This window comes from Cinclus cinclus, chromosome 8, assembly GCF_963662255.1.
Source record: "Cinclus cinclus chromosome 8, bCinCin1.1, whole genome shotgun sequence".
Classification (NCBI taxonomy): domain Eukaryota; kingdom Metazoa; phylum Chordata; class Aves; order Passeriformes; family Cinclidae; genus Cinclus; species Cinclus cinclus.
The window spans coordinates 8,662,969-8,681,808 of record NC_085053.1 but is presented as its reverse complement, the minus strand read 5'-3'; the positions used below and the strand labels follow the sequence as shown (position 1 = coordinate 8,681,808).

General features: G+C 36.8%; 1 protein-coding gene across 1 annotated transcript in view; it reads left to right on the top strand.

The window, feature by feature from the left end:
- The window catches only part of DENND1B (DENN domain containing 1B), a 144,365-nt gene that overhangs the window by 68,588 nt on the left and 56,937 nt on the right, over positions 1–18,840 (top strand). The window contains exons 6-10 of the mRNA XM_062497729.1: positions 2,728–2,797; positions 4,619–4,699; positions 7,277–7,336; positions 9,125–9,178; positions 12,168–12,278. Coding sequence (XP_062353713.1) covers positions 2,728–2,797; positions 4,619–4,699; positions 7,277–7,336; positions 9,125–9,178; positions 12,168–12,278 — 376 coding nt within the window. The remainder of the gene's footprint in view (positions 1–2,727; positions 2,798–4,618; positions 4,700–7,276; positions 7,337–9,124; positions 9,179–12,167; positions 12,279–18,840) is intronic.

The following is an 18,840-nucleotide window of genomic DNA, read 5'->3' as shown; positions in this document are numbered from 1 at the left end:
TAATGTAATGGAGTACTTGTTTTGATTTCCTTAATTTTTCAGGTTTAAGAGGCACATGGAAATTATATTAACCTTGTGTCTATGGTTATAAGGCTTAAAGCAATTCTTTCCCCATTCTTTCAGCTCATAAAGGAAACTGACTTTCTTAAACTATGGTCAAGTAGGATGTTTTTCTTAGTGGTTTTGTTACACAAAAACATGGAAATGTATCATCAACCTGATGTTGCTATGGGAAGAAATTTCTATGCAAGTACTCTGGTCAACATGCCTGGTGAGCTGTATGAAATAAAAATCTCCCTTGGCTTTCTGTTAGGGTTCATTAATTTCAAATAATTAATTTGACCTTTTTAAATGCTTAAAAATTGCATTTAATTTTTCTTTTCTCAGTAATAGGGGAGCTGAAATCATGCATATAGGAAAGAAGTATGGTTAATGTTTTATTGAAGCAGAAGAACTTTTATAGAATGCTATTCATAAATGTTCATTATCAAAAATAGATAATCAGATGAGATTTTCCAGTATTCTACAGTAAAATGTGCTGGGGTCATGTATACTGTTAACACAGAGGTGATAGCAAGATACTGGAAAGCATTTAGGTAGTCTTACCCCTTTGTGTGTGCAGTGTTATAAGAATACTTTATGATTTATGCCTACCTTGTGCCTTGACTTTTACAAAATGCTAGGACAGTGTTCCAGTCCCTGCTGTAATTCTGGGTTGTGAAGCTGTTCCACAGCTCTGACATTTGCAGAAACTCTGAACACTGCAGTGAACAATTAATTCTGTTTGCCTCTCCGTGCTGTGTTTCAGTGATGTGTAAAACCAGGTTAGCATGATTTGAGTAGATAATAGAACAGGAGTCCAAGATGAAAGAATGCTCAAAGATCAGATGTTTTAGGTGCTGGTATGGTGGGTGTTTTTATGAGGGCATGGAATGTTCACACCTGTAAGCAGTGAGTGGCCTTACAAAGTAAGGTAAACTCACTAAAGTAAGTTGTATTAAATATATTGAAAAACAAATGTAGTAATGTCACACCTTAACCACTGTCAGCAATCCCAAGCATTAAAAACGTCTGTGAGCATTAAGAGGTTGATCTTGTTTTGATTAATAGCCAGCACAATGTATGGCAAAGTGTAATTAAAGAAATTTAATATGGTGGATTTAAAGGAAATCATTAAATCATTGCCTCTGTCTCTTTGACTTGGCACAAGTAAATTCATTATGGATTTTTGTGGTTTATTTTTTTGTTTGCTTGTTTGGGTTTTGTTTTGTTTTTTCAGGAACCAGTAGTTAAGCATTTATAAAGACAGCAAAGATTGCTAGAAAACGCATTAACTATAACTGTGTTCACATTTCTGCTGTCCTTTTTCTTTACCCTAAGAATCAGGATCTGTTTCTAAAGCCTTGCCAGCTGCGTACTGAGAACAGAGGTGTTACAAAGAAAACATAACCCTTCCCTGGACTCACTGCACAAAGGACTACTTGGCTTCTCTACCAACCAGGGTTTTCCCCTGACTGCTTTCCTTTTCCTATTAGGGAAAACATTTTGGTTCTGCATACTGGGTTTTGCAGTTGCAGTTAGCATATTTCCTGGAATATACACATTTGAAATTTAAGGTCTGTCTGCAGCATGCACTAAAACCTTTAAGAAATGCATGTCTGTGGATTTACACTGCATTGAAGAAGGAAGTCTGTAGCAGTGTTATATATGGGTATGAAATGTTCTGAAAACCTTTCAGGCACTATTTCCTTTCCAGCTCCCCCTTCTACTCTCAAACAACTAATGTGAACTATAGTATTACCTATTCTGTAATGTTTGTGATAAAATTCTAACAGAAACGAGAAGGTTTGTAACTTGTAAATAAGGCATAACTTATATAGTTATTATTTAGTTTATCAGACTTAATATCTTAAATATTGATGGTGGAAAGTTCTGTAGTGTGTGGTCACTGATGATATCACTGTTAAATATAACTTCTATAAGTAGAAGGCAAATTGGAACTCATACCACTATGTTTGAGTTTCTTTTCTTATACTCTTCAGTTGTGTCTTGCCTTGGATTCTGTTTAGCTCAGTGAGAGTATTGTGCTCATGGGCTGCAGACTTGTATTAAAAGTCTCTTAAGTGTAGATGTATTGATGTGTTGGTGTTCACAATATTGGTGAATATTTTTATTTTTGGAAGTTCATTTTATCTATAGGAATGACTTTATAGGGAGACCAATATTCTTGCCTATAATGTGACATCTCTACTATTGCACAGCAGTGTACCACTTGTCAAATACGAGGTACCTGGTCTGCCCAAACAAAGTTGTTTTTCATTCTCCAGGGAAGCAGCAGGTCTGTCAGTCCACAGGGTATAGGAAGAAGTAGAATTTCAAAATTGCAAATAATTACTGAAACCTGTAAAAATGAGTGATAGTGGGAATGAGATTAGAAAATGTTTCAAATTTTTTTTGGTGCCCTGAAAATACTAAGAAGTCTAAGTATTATGAGTTAATCTGTGCTTGATGGAACTTCATGTAAGTATCCAGCATAAAGAAACCATCTGTCTATACTGTCCATCAGTGACGTGCTCTTGAATTTCTGGGGAAAAGTTCAATACACTTTTTATTTACATATAGAGGTGTTTTAAAAATGTGCAAGTCAGATCAATCATCATAGTGTTTTATAAGCATTGGAAAAATACATTGATATTTTAATTAACTACTTTTTTCCTCCTGTTTTAGCTACCTACCATGGTTTGAGGTATACTACAAGCTCCTAAATACCCTGGCAGATTATTTGGTTAAAGAACAGGTAATTTTACATATTCTAGTTATTTGTGTAAAATATTTTCCTTGAACTATTAGTCACCATTTTAAATACTGTAACGGGATTCCATACTATTTATAAGTCTAAGGTTTTAGTAGGATTTAGTAGCAAGTTTTATTCCTCTTACTGAAATTCGAAGGATCTGAACATACAGCTTCCACAGTCACTTGAATCCACATTGTTCTGAAAAAGCTGCTGAATATATACCTTTATAACTTGTCAGTCTCAGCATAAGCAGGTCCTGTGTGAAGTGTGAGAGGTGTCACCTCACTGGAGAGCTGTGTGACGTATTGACTGTAAACTGTTGCTCTCTGGAACTGTCTGATTATCAGCTGCAAACACTTTTATTCAGAACTGTATAGAATATGATGTACTGTTTCACCCTTCATATTAACTAAAAACTACCGCTCATAATTCTGACATCTTAAATAGCAAGACAAAATTACTTGCAGCATTTGGTGGAGAATCATGATAGTTTAGTTTGCATATTCATGAGCAATTAGATGTATTCCAAGATTACACAGCAAAGGAGGTACTGGCATCTGTCTTTACTGAGAACATTAAGGCTATACCTTTCTGCTTTATATGAGCGTATTAGATTTCAGTTTTTAAAAAAAGCATCAGTATTTAGCTATATGCTGTAGACTGGAAAAGCTGACATTTCAAAAATGTATGAAGTATAGAATAAGCAATAATTTTGCATTATAGTAAATAGACTATAGTGAATGATGATATTTTATGTAAAAAGATAAATAGGAAAGTTTGGTGTTAGCTGTGTGAAACAATTAAGTGGAATATATATAAGTCTAACAAATGCTATAATTAGGCCTTGGTTTTGGTCCCTATTTCACTGTCAGAGGAACAACTGTTATGAAGATTATATTTGAGAAAAGGGGATAGGGATTTTCTTGATCACCAGAGATCGCTGCAGTTACTTCAAGTAATTTAGGTAGCTGGGTTTGTTGTTTCATGTGCTGAGGCAACTACTTTGCTTGTAGCAGTGCATGGAAGCAGTTTGTTGCATTGCCTGCAGCCATACCTGTTGCTGGGGAGGGTGTGGGAGGATGCTGCTCCCTCCTGGCCCAGGCACTGTTCATATGACCGAGAGCTAGACCCAAAGCCTTGTTCACTGGTGTGAGGTCCAGTAGCATCCTCTTCTTACAGGGAGAGGCAGAAGCTTCCTATAAACTCAAAACAATGTGTTCAGAAGCTGGCCCTGGCTTGTCACTGATACTTTTGGTTTTACTTTGGCAACATAAAGAATTTAATCTCCGTGAACAAAACTCCTAAACTGAATGCAAACCCTAAACCAGCAAAAGCTCCAATCACTTCTCTTTCCCAAGTAAATATTACTTCTAGAGACCAAAGTGACAGACCCCAGTTAAGCCAGGTCGCTGCGAGTTCATTTTAGTAAAACTTATTAACTGTTTTATGTGTTTTGATGAGACATATTTAATAAATTTTAAAATAAACCTGCATCATGGCTAACAGTTTTAGAAAGATGATGTCCAGGATATACAGACCAGTGAGACATGGAATCCCAGTTTTCATTTGCAGATGATGTGGGTCCCTTAAGAGTGAGTGGGCAACCATGTAAGAGATTGGTTTAATTTGCAAATGCAATCATTTTATGAGATGCAAAACTGGCCTGAATTTTAAACTTAGTATTTAAATACTTCACTATGAAATACAACTGTTTTGATTATTAAATATTTATATCTCTTTGTCAGTATGTAGTTTGATGTATAATAATAGTAATTAATTTTTATATGATAACTAATTACATCTAAAATGCATTCCCTATAGGAAAATGACTCAAATGATTTGCTGAAATCATTGTATAGCCATCCTGTGCCAAAGGCGAATGCTTTAGTCAGTTTAAGTGTGGTAAGTATTTTTTCTGTTTTATTCCTACTGACTATGAAATAGTAAGTAAAGTTGAAAGAAAAAGAAACCTCAACCCTTTGAAAGAGTTAAGTTTGTGTTGCTTCCCGTCATTAACTGGCTTGGACAACCTTTTTTTTTTTTTTGCTCTGTGCAGGGTAGAGTCTGTCTCTGTCTCATGTTGTTTTCTAAAAGTAGTAGTCATAAAGAAGCAGAAATTTGAATTTTGCTCTATGGATGAGAAAGTAAACTGCAGTGAGATCTGACAGTGCTAGAACTACTTTTTTGTGCTTCCAGCTGTTTCATGTAGACAATTTTGGTTTTTCCTGCTGTGCATCAGGAGACACTAACTCAGTTTTATTGCCTCTCATGTCTGAGTAGGTACAGTTTCAGGATTGGTCAAAAGTCTGTGGAAGCTGGCTGTTTTCCCATTTTTCTTCCCCTTCTTCCTAGTTTTGCTTAATCATACAAAAATGCTGTAGGAAAAACAGTAGAAGTACACTCTTATGTGAGACTTCTAGCACATCTCAGTGAAATAACATGTTCAGGCCTCCTTTGCTTTTGTGCTCCAACTTTTTGTGATGTGGGATGGGATGGTGACAGTGGGGCAAGATGGTGTTTCTGCAGAAGCATCAAAAAGTGGGTCTGTCATTGTTACAGTTCCTGAATTTCTAACCAGAATTACCTTGTGGGTGCATGTGTAAACACTCCTGTAGAGCTTGTGTGAATTATAAAGCCAGTACAGAGCCTCTGCTGTCTCTGAGCCACTGTGCATGTTCAGAGCATCTCTACAGTTACTGCACTTGCCACAAACACTCTGCAAATAACTGGGTCTTGGTCGAATCATCACATATTGCAGGACACAGAAAGAAGTGACTTTGTAAAGGCTTTGCTTCCACACGTACTGAAATATCATTAGATTATTTATCTTGACCTTATTTGTGTGGTTTCTTGTGACTTTAAGCTCATGTATTTTAGAAATAACCTCTGTACTTCATTTTAAGTAAGCATGATTCTGAAAAAGCATCTGGCCCTATAATGAAGGCAGGAAAAATGGAATCTGCCATTTCTGTTCCAGCAGTTACTGAACCTTGCTGCTTAGCATAATGCTACCTTTATTTTACTTAAATTTTTCATGTTTCAGATTCCTTGTTTTTTTCACTAGGCTATAGAGATCTAATATTTTCCCACCTTGTACAGTGCTAATTGATTGTATTTGAAAGTCCTTCCAGTCTTGCGTGTTGTTGTTCACCAGAACAAGGAACTGGATTTGAGGCTGCAGTTGGAATTGTTCCTGTTGATACATTTTTTCTTTCTGTTGTCAGTGTAATGTTTCAGTTCCTAGCACCTTTGCCAAAAATACTTCTTTATCTCAAATAATATTTTGCTATCATTAATTGTAGTATTACAATGAATTATATAATTTGACAACTCTAAAATGCTTTATAAAATGTCCTCCAAAACTCTCATGCTTCAGAGGGACATAAAGAAGTTTTAAATATATTTTCCCCTTTATTTCTTGCAAAGTTCATCTTGTCCATAACTTGCCCACCTCCAAATGAGTGTTGTGGGGAATTGTGGACGTGGCTGTCTTGGTGGATACAGCTGGCTACACTGGAACAGCAGATTGCTTGCTATAAAGTCAGTACTTGGTTTTATTTCAATGTTGTCTGACTTTGGAATTGTTTTTTCTTGATTATGCCTTGTTCCCAGTTATACTAAAGAGTTTTGTAATCTTTCTTGCTGAACAATGGCTATTGAAATGCAAACCTCTATCCAGATTCTTGGCTGCAGGGATAGTTGAGCAAATACTGTGGGTTCAGATAGGGCAGAGCAGGGAGGCATGGGTCAGCTGAAATCCCAGTGCTTGTTGGATCTAAAGGCATCTCTGTTTTTGTAATGCTGCAGGGAGCAGGGAAATATTTATTGCCAGTTTCAGTTCTGGTCTTTTGTATTGATGTTTCTTTCTTGGTCCTCAGATATTGTAAAAGAGCTACAAAGGAACCATCAGTAGTAATAGACTTAAAAAGAGATTGCAGTCTGAAAAATAATTGTAGAAATGACATCCTTAGGTGGATTTTCCTTGTGCCAGCATCTGTCTGGTTCAGATTTCATCACACAGATGTGCTGCAGGGTGAAGGCTTAAGGATGCACCATGTTTGGGTGGCAGACAACAGTGGTCCTTAGGGCTGTGTGTGCATAACCATGCATAAATTACATCCAATATCTGGATATGTGGTGTTTCCTAGCAGTCTTTGGTCAGGAGATGTGAAAATGCCTTTGTCCAGTTAGGGACCAAGCTCTACTCTCACTTGTAGTACTCTGCAGCTTGAATTTGAGGTGGTCATTTGTTCTGTGAAACCTGAGCCTAAAACTAATTTAGGTCACTTTTTGTGGTTTTAATTTTTTAAAAAAATGTTATTGGGAAGGCCAGCTAAGTCTGAATTCAAACGGGGGAGGAATAAAACTTTCAGCCAGTATTTTAAACATGGGATATTAGAAGCAATGGAGCTAGTTTTGGCTTTTCTTGTTGGAAAACTCAAAAGTCAACTGTTCAATCTTTCTTTCATCTTGCATAAGAACCAAGAGATGATTTTTGCAAGTGAGCAAGTTTTGAAAAAACAGCCTTGTCTTGTATCGGTGAGTTTAAAAGGCACTGACTATCTAAAGCCTATCATAATTAAAGAAATAATCACTTACTATAGGACATCTCTGTTGATTTGAGGCTTAATTGTACCTGTCCTTTGGGGAATTCTGCTGCTCTCTTTGGCCTAAAAGAATCATCTAATATTAACGTACCTTTTCTGTTTAAATCCAGCTTCAGAACTGTGTGTGTGCATCATAATCCTTTTGTAAAAATTGCTACAAAAATCAAACCCTTGAACTGATGAGCAAAACTTGCATTTTCCATTGTCCTTTTTAGAGAAAACTTCACACAGGACAGCAACTATTAATTTAGTGTCTCTTCCAAGGTCATTCATCTTCCTAAAGGAGTTCACAAAGATGTGCAAGGACTCCATACCACAGTATTTTTGCTACTTCATGACTCTTAATGACTGCAGTAATGGCTTTTGCTTCTCATAGTTCTGGCTTCCTTTTCTGTTTAATGAGTGAAATATTATTACTTTGTTAATTAGAAATAATTACTTCTCTAAGTTAATAACTTCATTACTTAGAAATCTTTTGATAAATATTCAGTGACCTTACTACATATAAGGAATAATTTTCTGTTCTCAGTGTACTTCTGAAGAATGCAAGCATTCTGTCTGAATCTAATCTGAATATTTTCCTCTTCTTGAGCAGAGAAAAAAATACTTTTTTCTGTGTTGATGTGAAACAATACCTGTGATATTTATTGTGCAAGTGGTATGATGTTTATGGGATTCCTTTTTAAAGCCAATTTTTTCCTTACATTCTAACTGTTGCCAAATGACCTAATTTGTGGGGAAAATTTTCTATTAAATGTATCAAGCTGGTTTAATAAGTCTCTTACACAGACTTAATGGTATTAATTATTTTTTCTTGAATGCAAGACACATTTAAGTCTTGTAGACTTTGTTTTGGTATATCTTTTTCTAGTTTGACTTGAGTACAAGCTATGTCTTTGTGTTGCTATTTGTAACTGTAAAAATATACTGTAAAAACAAAATGTCTGAAAAAAAATCAAAGTTCTGTAAAAAATAAATAAAAACTAAAAAAAAATATTATTTACTTAACATGCACTCATTATTTTTTGCCTTCAAAATTTAGACTAACATACAAAATGCCTTAAAATTACTAAACCCATATCTCATAACTAGTACGAGCATTGGATTAATGAGAGTTAATTTACACTACATCTGGTTTTAGTTTAATCCATTTTTTATTTACATCCTAGATGGCCTCAAACTAAGATGCATAAAATCGTTAATGTATTTCATAAATGATTGCAGAATCTCAGGCTTCAGATCTTGCATTTCTGTTACCACGTTTCTGATTCAAAGATGTTTGGAAAGAGAATTTATATCAAGTAATAATATTTCTATTCAAAATATTTTTCTCATGTGAATGTATCTTCTTTTTTATTCTAAATTTACATTTTGTCCTTTAGCTTTTTTTTTTGTTGCAATTTTTAATTCAGTACTTAATTTAATCAGTGCTGCTCTCAGGCTCATGACAACATTTAAAGCTGGCTTAATTTCAATGCTATTTCAAAACTGCAGCCCAGCATTTTGTTCCCTTGGTTTTGTGCTGTGCAGAACCAGAGCTTGTCATTTCATGTCGTGATCTGCTTAATTCTTTGTCTAGCAGCAGTAAGAATGTTATTAGAAAAATGGCTCTTTGCTTAAACACAGACGGGGTTGGAAATTCTAAATGCTGGGTTCTTATGGAAAGAACTCTTTTTTCCTGTGTGCTTAAATTATCAATTATTTTTTCCCCATCGATTAGCACTCATATTTCATTACTCCTGATGTAACTGGATTGCCAACTATCCCTGAAAGTGTAAGTATTCCATTTCTTATTTAACCTCATTCTGGGCTAGGCTGAACTTCTGCTTTTATCAAGAGGAAATTTTTTTTTTCTAAGACTGTTTTTAGAAATGATTGATGTCTGTTATTGCAACTGTTAGCTGGTAGTTACTGTTGTGTTCATTAAACTATTTCAGAGCATTAACAGGGCGTTTCTGACCACTGCTATACCCACCCTTTGCTCATCCCTACTTGGCTTCTTTGCATTTACTAGGATTACTTACATATTCTACTTCTGCACCTCGTGTTTTGTTGAATACTTTCCCTTTAAACACTGCATTGCTAAGCTGCAAATTCAGCCATCAAGACATGCAGTCATTTTTCGTGCAAGAAGGCATTATTTCAGGCTTTTTGAAAACATGCCTACCCTTGGATGCTAACCAAGCACCAGGATCAGGGGCTTCAGGGCTTTTTCTGGTTGTGTGTGGTGTGGATTTATTATTATTATTATTTTAAATTTTCTTTATGAAGACTTGCATTCTGTAGATGCTAAATCCTGCGTAGTGTTGTGAGTAAATTGCACATGAGAAATCTCAGATCACGTTCTCCATGATGTGTTTAGCTAGGTAACATCTCATAGAGGAGCTTTGAAGGGTCCTTTTTTCCCCCTCCAGCCTCTAAATGTGGAACTGTGTATGGCTGTATAGGTGTGTATTTTTACACTTTCAAACAGTGACTTCTGGGTGTGGGGCAGTGCCCCAGAGCTCGTTCCTGGTGGATGCTGATGTTGGGGCAGCAGGGATGCAGGGTGGGATGGGCCAGGGAAGGACACAGAGCTGGAAACACCGGTGGAGAGGAGCCAGGAGGGTGCTGGTAGCAGAGAAGAGGCCTGAGGGTACATCTGTGCTGGTGGGAAGGACTCTGAGGAGGTGGCATGGACCATGTTGCAACTCAGGAAAACAAGGAAAGTTGCTGGATGGAGGGATAAAAGAGAGGACACGTGTTGCTAGGGCTCATTGGGCAGGACAGGGCTTAGTTTTTAAATGTATATTTTCATCTTTTTCACCTTATGTTTTGAATGCGTCTGTTTTTAAGAAGTGTCTTAAGTTATTATTTGGTGTTCTAATAAAGTACAGTTTTGGAGGCTAGAAGGTGTGTTAAATTGAAGAAAATATGGCAAAGTATCTACCTGTGTGTGTGGCTGATGAAGGATCGGCAATGATGCCAATGTAGATTTATTTTTCTGTTTTGAGAAAAGTAAAAAAAAAAAAAGGTGCCTTTCCATAATTATTTTTTAGTCCATTAATAAAAGTCTAATTATTTCAGTATGAATCAAAATAGTAAGGTACTAATGGAGAGTTAGAACATGCAAGGAGTGAAGAGATGAAGTTATTACAGTAACTTAGCAACAAAATGAATTTTTCTTACCTTTTGTTGTAAAATTCATGTGTTTCAGGGGCAGTAACTTTTCAGCTATAACAAAGAAATAACAGTGACTGTCTCCCAAAGATAAATTGGTCTGTGCAAGATTGTGAACTGTTTTTTAACACAGCTTTCTTAAAACAGAATCAGCACACCATTATCAACTGCAGTGTTAGAGGGTGTCCAGGGTAAATTGGACTGAGATTCTCTTGGTGCATCAACCTCTGACAACCCCTTAAAAGAACATTTGGAAGACCAGAGTTTTTTTTCCTAAAACTGAGTGTTTGTAGCCCTAAATCTCTGGTTTTTATCTCTTCCAAAATTCTATGCAGCATGGAACAAGAATAACTCTAATACTCCGTGTCTTGAAATTAATAATGGGTTTATGAATTTGCATGAAACTGGATTGACCACTGGACCATTGTTTGTCTTTTCAATTGTTTTTTGTTTAACATTGCAACATATCCAAAAAGGAAGTCTCCCCACTCCGAAGCTTTTCCTACTCATCTTGCCCTGGCTGTTTTTTTCATGGCTGGATGGCCTTGCTGCTGTGTGTTGGCCCCATCCAGGATGGAATGTTAGTGTGAAATTCCACTATTGAGTCTGTCCTGCTGGGGCCTGTCCTTGATAGACTTCCTACATGTACATTCAGTAACAGTGTTGTTCCTGGGAAGAGATGAATAGCAGTTCTGGTTGCAGATATGATAATGAACGTGTGGAATTAAATATTTTGCATATTGAGGGCTGTATTAGTATATTTTCATACACATTCTCTGGTGTTTACAGAAATTTGCTGTTTTCCCAGGCAATTTTGCTGGTAGCTATTTTGGCTTATTCAGAACTTGTGTGTCTCTGGCGCTGTGCCTGCAGCAATAACTGTTACATTCAGCTGGAGCACAGAGATCCCCCCTACCTTTATTCTCTTTTTCCCCCCACTTTTCTGATGTCTGAACTATTAACGGGAGGTGCTGGTGCCTTTGCCTCTGATTAAACTGCACCGTGGGATTCTTAGCAGGGGTGAAAAGGGTGGCTGCAGGAAGAACCTGGTACCTTCCACCAGTTCTGCAGGATGTTTGATGTCCTGGCACACACAGCTCAAGCAAAAGCTGGGTGTTATTCAACAAGCTGTTTTGCTGCACTTGAAACGGAATAAAATGTGTTGACTTTGGGAGACCCTGGCTAAGTAGCAGTTTTATTACTGTAACTGTGACAGAACAGTTATCACCGTGGTGGAAGATCTGTTCCTGGGTTGGAAGTAATGGTCACCTTAAAAGCATATGGTGATATTGATATAATAGCCAATCTCGTATTTTTTTGAATTTGAAAATACAAAAGGGCAAATCTAAGTCACAAGTATAATGAAATGAGCAAAATATTAATAACTTAGTCCACTGTTAACTTTTCATTTGCTTTAAAACCTAATTAACTTTTTTAAAGCACACAAATTTTAGTGCAAAGGGATTTCTCTAATAGTTTGGGGTTGTTGTTTTTTTTTTTCCCACCTACTAATTAGACAAACATGTTCACAAGTAATATATATCAAATATTGCACTTTGCTGCTACTGCTGCTATTTTGTTAACTTTTTTTTTTATTTAAACAGAGAAACCTCACTGAATATTTTGTTGCTGTGGATGTGAACAACATGCTGCAACTTTATGCCAGTATGTTGCATGAGAGAAGAATCATTATTACCTCCAGCAAACTAAGCACTGTAAGTACTTCACACATCTCCTTTTAAGTAGGGTATATTGAACATTTCACAAAATGACCTGCAGACCTTTGTGGTTTCAGATATGTTCCATGTGTACTTATAAGACAATATCTACATACTCTTCTAATATATGGTTTTAGTCTGGCTCTTGAAGTACAAAAGTCTGATTTATGTAAGACCTACTCAGATACATTAAGTCAGGTTAATTATTTTTCTTATCAGGAGATGAGAGTTCTTTAACTCTCCCGAGTTCATTTCTGTGCCTTCTAACCTAAAAAGAATTCTTAAGAGCTATTATAAGATCTTTATTATTCACTTGTGGCTTATTCCATTGGAGCTACTTGAAAGAAATCAAGGGTCCCTAATAATAGCTGCTATCCTAACCTGGTAATAGGTAGATTCATCTTTGTTAGAGTGGTCTGGGATTGCACACTGTAATATCTCTGATTTGGAGCAGCTCTTCAGACTGTCAGTAACGTACAACCTAAAGTAGCAGGGTTTTAATTAGAGGTTTTGAGCTACTGCCCACATTAAAATGTTTCTTTTCCCTCCTTATGCCTGCTTAGGCTGCTTAATAAAAGAATGTTGCATTTCATTTGGAAAGTATACCTAAATATTAAGATGCCATTTTATTTTACTCTTCACAGAATCTTACAGATTTTTATAATCCCCTATATTTTGAAAATACTCCCAAGTCACTTTATAACCAAGTTTTAATCAGCGATTATAATTCTTACACAGAATCTTTAGTCTATTAAGCACTGTTACCTGAATTTTTTTGAAGAATGCTGCATAAAACATTTAGTTGCATACACTCTCTCTGGTGGAAAATCAATTCTGTATTTCTGAGCACTGCTAATTGCGCTACCAAATAAATGAACACATGGGTAAAAGGTTGGATATGATACTAAAAATTACTATTTTCAAAGACTTGCAGGTGCTGTAAGGAGTGAGAATTCTTTTGATTATAAGTAGTAGATCAAAGTCCTTTCAATTTTTTTGAGTCAGAAGTAAATTGAAGATAGAGAAAGTTCCGAATTGCCGTAAAAGGCTGACAGGTTTAACAATTTTAGGTGCAGTAGCAATTATTTAATTGCAGTATTTTTTTTGACAGCACAGTATTGGGTCCCTGAATCTGTGACCAGCACTGCAGTTAGGGCAGTGCACAAAGGCAGCACTTCCCCAGTGCTCTGCAGGGTGTGGAGCTAAGTCAGTCCTGGCAGCTGGAGTGAAGCAAACATGAGGTCATATAAGCAGAATTAAAAACCAACAAAATATTTAGCAATCTTCACATTGCTAGTCTATGATATATTTTTTTAACCACCAGAGATGTTACTTTTTCTTAGGAAATTTCTGTATTTTATTACAAGTTGTGGGTTTGTTTGTTTTTTTTTTTTTTTTTTTTTTTTTTTGTTTGGGTTTTTTTTTCCTCTCCATGCTCCCCCCCCACTTCCTGGAATGGATAGGGACAGAATTGTGCATTACGACATAGTAATAAGATCTGAATGGGCAAATAGATTTTGAAGGGAAAACCCTTTAAAAGAACCTGCCTTAGCAGAAGCTCGCATGATGTAGCAAAACTGTGGAAACAGAATATTTTTTCACTTTGCCATTCTGAGACACACCTTGCTATATATAAAGGGGAAAAAAAAATAAAGGGAAGAAAAAAAGAGAAATACACCATTTAAAAAACTCAGCTCCAATGATGCCCCAGTCAGCCCTATTTTACTGCTCCAGTAGAGAGGAGATAGGAATCATGATGGCAGCTCTGAGTTTGTGGAAGATTCATTCTGCAGGTGAGCACGTGTCTGTCTGCTTGACACAATTTAGAATTGTACTCTCACCCTACATTTGGATCTGCTTAGGACTTGTTTTTGTTAGGCTGAACATCTCAGCTAGTCTCTGTTGCTATGATGTGACAAGTGTAGAGGAAGTACCAGAATTAGACTGTGCTGATCTAGATGACCTCACTGAAATGATCAGATTTCTATTTGAAAGTCATTGCACGACAACAGAATATTCTGGTTATGAGAAACTTCCACTTTGTTTACATTTTGTCTGTTTATTCCTAAACTTTTAATGAATTAACAGCCATCTTGCTGGTATCTTGCAAATAATTGATATCATTTTCCAGACACTTGTAGTGGTGTTTAGTCCTAGAGAGTGTCCCCAAGCTGTGAATGTAAATAGTAGCTTGCAGGTCAAATCCAAAAGAGGAGAGCCCATCAGCTTCACTTCTTTTCTGGTTGCTTTTTCAGCCTACTAGCATTACTTAAGTCATAGCTAAGCAAAATTACTGTCACATCATGATGGATTCACTTTTGATAGAGGATTGGTTAATTTTCACTTGCACTAGTGAGTTCTGATAAAACAGAAAAGTATACCTGGCTTATTAAGAGCTTCAGTTCACAGAAGTGCTGCTTGCTCATCTCTGAACAGAACAGGGATGATGTATGGCTTGCTTCTTTACAGAGAAATATAGTTTAAAAAGTTAATGAAACACTTTCCAGTATTGCCTATAAGAATTTAATTGAATTAAGAATGATTAAATGTGTTTTTGGCAAAAAATATTTCTTCTTTAACATGGGGATTGATGTAATACAGTAAGCAAATGAATTGTATTTGGACATCAACTTTTGCAAGCTTTGGGCTGTTTTACAAAGCACAGCAGACTGGTACTTTCTGTTGCAAAGTTCCTGTTTTAATATTCCTAAATTACAGCTTGATACCAGAAAATACTATTTGTTCAAAGATAGTGCAGTCAAGCACAACTTTCTGTTAAGGGAGTTGTGTCTTATCTTTGGGGTTAACAGAATATCAAGTGTTTATGTCAGTTCATGAAGACTGGGTTGTGATGTCACCTTCAAGTTATCAGCTCTGTTTTGGTTCACTATCTCAGGGCAGTGACTGATAACAAAAGGCATTATTCAAGGCCTTGCTCACTTTCTCCTTGCCCTTCTTGTGGGGGCAGAAATGGCAAACTGCACTTATGTTCAGGAATTCCTTTGTCCACTGTTTCTGCCCTATTAATTTTATACTGTAATTATGTTCAAGCAAAGGATCAGTGTTAGTATGGAAAAAAGGGGGCAAAAATGATACTGTATTTAGAAAGGTGTATTGTAGAGGAGAAAAACAAAAGAAAAGAGGGTTGCCTATTTTAAGTTGCTAAGTAGAGTTTTTTAATTAAAAAAAAGAAACAAAAAACACCAGAAAAAAATAACCATCTTGAGAGGGTTTCACCTTATGTTTTATTTCAGTCAAGCAGGCTTTGTTTTTTGTGCATCTTCAGAATTTTGCAGTTGTTTTGCTTTCTTTGTGTCTTCCCTTAAATTGATTTTCTGTGGGTTTATCCCCTTTAAAAATTCCTTCAGTGTAGATATTCGTCTTCTGGTCCTTCCAATTACTGCCAAGGTACAAGTGGAAACTTCCCACCGCTCCATTCTGTTGTAGGGTCATTATTTGCCCTAACTGTTGATACTTTTATTAGCTTTACTTTCCAATCACTTTAATAATGTGATTATCACTAACCTCACAGCTTGCTTCAGGCCTAGTGGCAGAGCAAGACGGATTCAGCTAGCCTGGGGATTATGCTCTGTAAGATCTGTTTGCAGCAAAAATTATAATTTCTGGCTTTTGAGCAGTAAACTGTGAAAGAGAAGCAAATTACGTGGTTTTGGATTAAGCAAAAGGATGAATGAAACAAAGGGATTGATCTATTCACAGAGGTGGCTGTTAGTTATTTCACTTTAGCAGCAAAAGAAAGACCTTTCCTAAACGTCAGGCTGTATGTTCTTTCACAACCCTGGTTCCTCACACGTCACTGCATCTGCATGTATTCTTATTAGTTGCATGGAGCTGTATGAGTTTCAGTACAAAGAATTTTTTAATTCAGTCTTTCTATAAATTATTAAAGTGCTGGGGTTGGCTTTTCCAGGAAGGCTGAGCTACAGCATTGATTTTATGCATGCTGGAGGCAGGCCCTAGATGTTTTGGCCCCAAGTGCACCTGCTGTGGTAGTCTACCAGAACATCATACCACACTCTCATGTATTCAAAGCAAAGGAATAAATCATGATTTTACAACAGTGCATCAGTTGACTTATTGCTGTTTTGTGACCGGAGGTAGGAAGGATTGCTGTTTAAAGCCATGTCATCGGTTCTCAAGTCACTGGAGCATGAAAGCTTGTCATATGCCTCTGTAATTGTACCTCTGCAGTCTCTGCCTAACTAGTCAGCTGGGGCTGTGTGCTCTGTCTCCAGCACCCGGCTGGCCAGTGTCTGACAGGAGCTTTCTCATCAGCCTGTCAGGAGTATGCTAACTAGATTGGATCTTCTGCGGCCGGCACTGGCACGTGGAAGGGATGCTACACTTTAAAGCAAATGTCTGAACGTTATCTCCACTTTGACCGGTATTTGTTTCGGGTAATACAAGCCTGACGTGTCTCAGAGCACAGTGCTTACAGCTTCTGCTTGGCGCTGGCTCTGGGTTTTTTGGTAGCCCTAAAGAAACAGACATAAATATCAATAAAAGATAACAGGTTTATTTGGTTTGTTGGTGAAGGAGCACTGAATATAAATTTACACACGTGCATTTCTGGAATCACTTCTACCGTTGCTTCCGTGTGAAGAGAGCTTTCTGCAGTTGCCCCCAGCTGCCCTCAGTGAATTGGACTGAGTGTTGGCTTTATTCTCTTTGTCTCATTAGGCTTGTTCAGTTCTTGTCACACTATCCATAGTTGCTCAGGAAGAAGTACTACAGATTTAAAATTTAATTCATATCTCAAATTCATGTGACCTGGAAGTGTTCGAGGGCTAAATTTAGTTCTTAAAAGTCAAGAGATGGATGGGAGTTTATCATTAACTTGCAAGGCAGAACAGATATTCTGCTGATACTGTGCTCCCAGAAGCATAATTAGAATTAATTTTGGAATATAATCTCAGTTGGGCCATTTGTTCTGGAAGTAAATGACAGTGGCATTTAATATATATATTTATATATATATATTTTTTTTTTTAATAGTTCATGTGTAGGCAGTCTAAGATAAACAGGGCAGGAGTGTAAACTGTTGTAGGTGCAGTTAGGTTCCAATTGGAGCATCTGTAGGGAGAACATTTCCAGCAATGAGGCTACGGGATGTCAATATGGAAAAAAATGAGGTTAGAATATACAGCTGGATCTGCAAAGATGTCTCAGTCTTGAAGTTTAGAATAGTTTTCTCATTGCCACAGCATAATATTAGGAGAAATAATTGCTGAAAGAATTTGTGAAAAGAAATTAAAATGTGTGGTTAAAAAAAAAAACTTTTAATGAGAGTGGGAGGGGAAAAAAACCCAGTAAATAGTTGGAAATTGCTATTACCTGCTGTCTATGTAAAACAGATTAAGAAGTTCATTGTGGGTTCTTATGAGAGAAAAAAACCTGAAAAGAATCCCAAACCTCAAAAATCCACACTGCAAAAAGAAAAGGCATGTAGACAGACAGATATACAAATCAGCTCCAGAATTTAAGTTTTCCATTACTAACCCTTGCAGGAAAAAGAAAGCTTCAAGACTGAGTCAATCTAGGACGAAGTTTTTTTCTTCTTTCTATGACGTTTTTCAATTCAGTAGAAACTGAGGGAACTGAATGCTGCATAGAGCCAGTGTGGGCACTGCTGTGGCACTCTGAGAGAAACCTTTAGGAGCTGAGTCCTTTGTGGCTGGGCTGAAGGGGAACTGAAAGGGAAAGAGTCCCTCTTCTGTTGTGCAGAGCTGTCTCACCCCCTACAGAGAGTACCACTGAATTCATTTGGTGGTGGTGTGAAGCAGAAGAAGAGTTGCTGAAGGGTGAATGAGTGTAATACCAGTCCTTGTTCTGGTGTGCTGGTATGGAAAGTTTTACCCTTTTCATACTTGATACTGCTTTGTCACCCTTTTTTTCCTGAATTCACCAATGAGAAGATGAGCTATAGCATCATTGGTGCTTATATCTACTCTTGCTACTGTTGTTTTAAGTAAGCCATTCACAAGGAAGTTTGTCCCTTCTGCTTCTTCATTAGCATATGGCAGAAGAGCATGCCATGGTGTGCCTTTGGATGAGGAAATGTTAATAAAAGTGACTTCTGGAAGCACTCCTTTCAGAGGTCAGAAACACTTCCAGAAACTTCTCCTTTTATAGGAGAGTAGCTCTTCCTCCATGGAGATGGGTCATAAAATAAAGGAAGAAGGAAAGGAGGGATCAAGAAGATGGCCACGAAAAGGGACACAAATGTATATATTTCTGGTGTTCTGTGTTTTTGTGAGTCATGAAGAGATAAAGAAGTTAGGGAATAAATTAATATCAAAATGGCCATAAACAAATCAAGAACATAGAGAGATGAAATTAAGAAATGTGAGGAAACTGCAATTTTTGAATAGATGATATAAAGAAGCATAGTTAGTTTATTATAGAATACATTAATATCATAAGAGACATGTTATTAACCCAATCTGTAACGTGTTAGGGATAAAACCTGATGATTAACTTCCAAGAGTTTCATTTTCAACCTATGAAAAATACAAAAAAACCTTTTTGGTATGAAAAT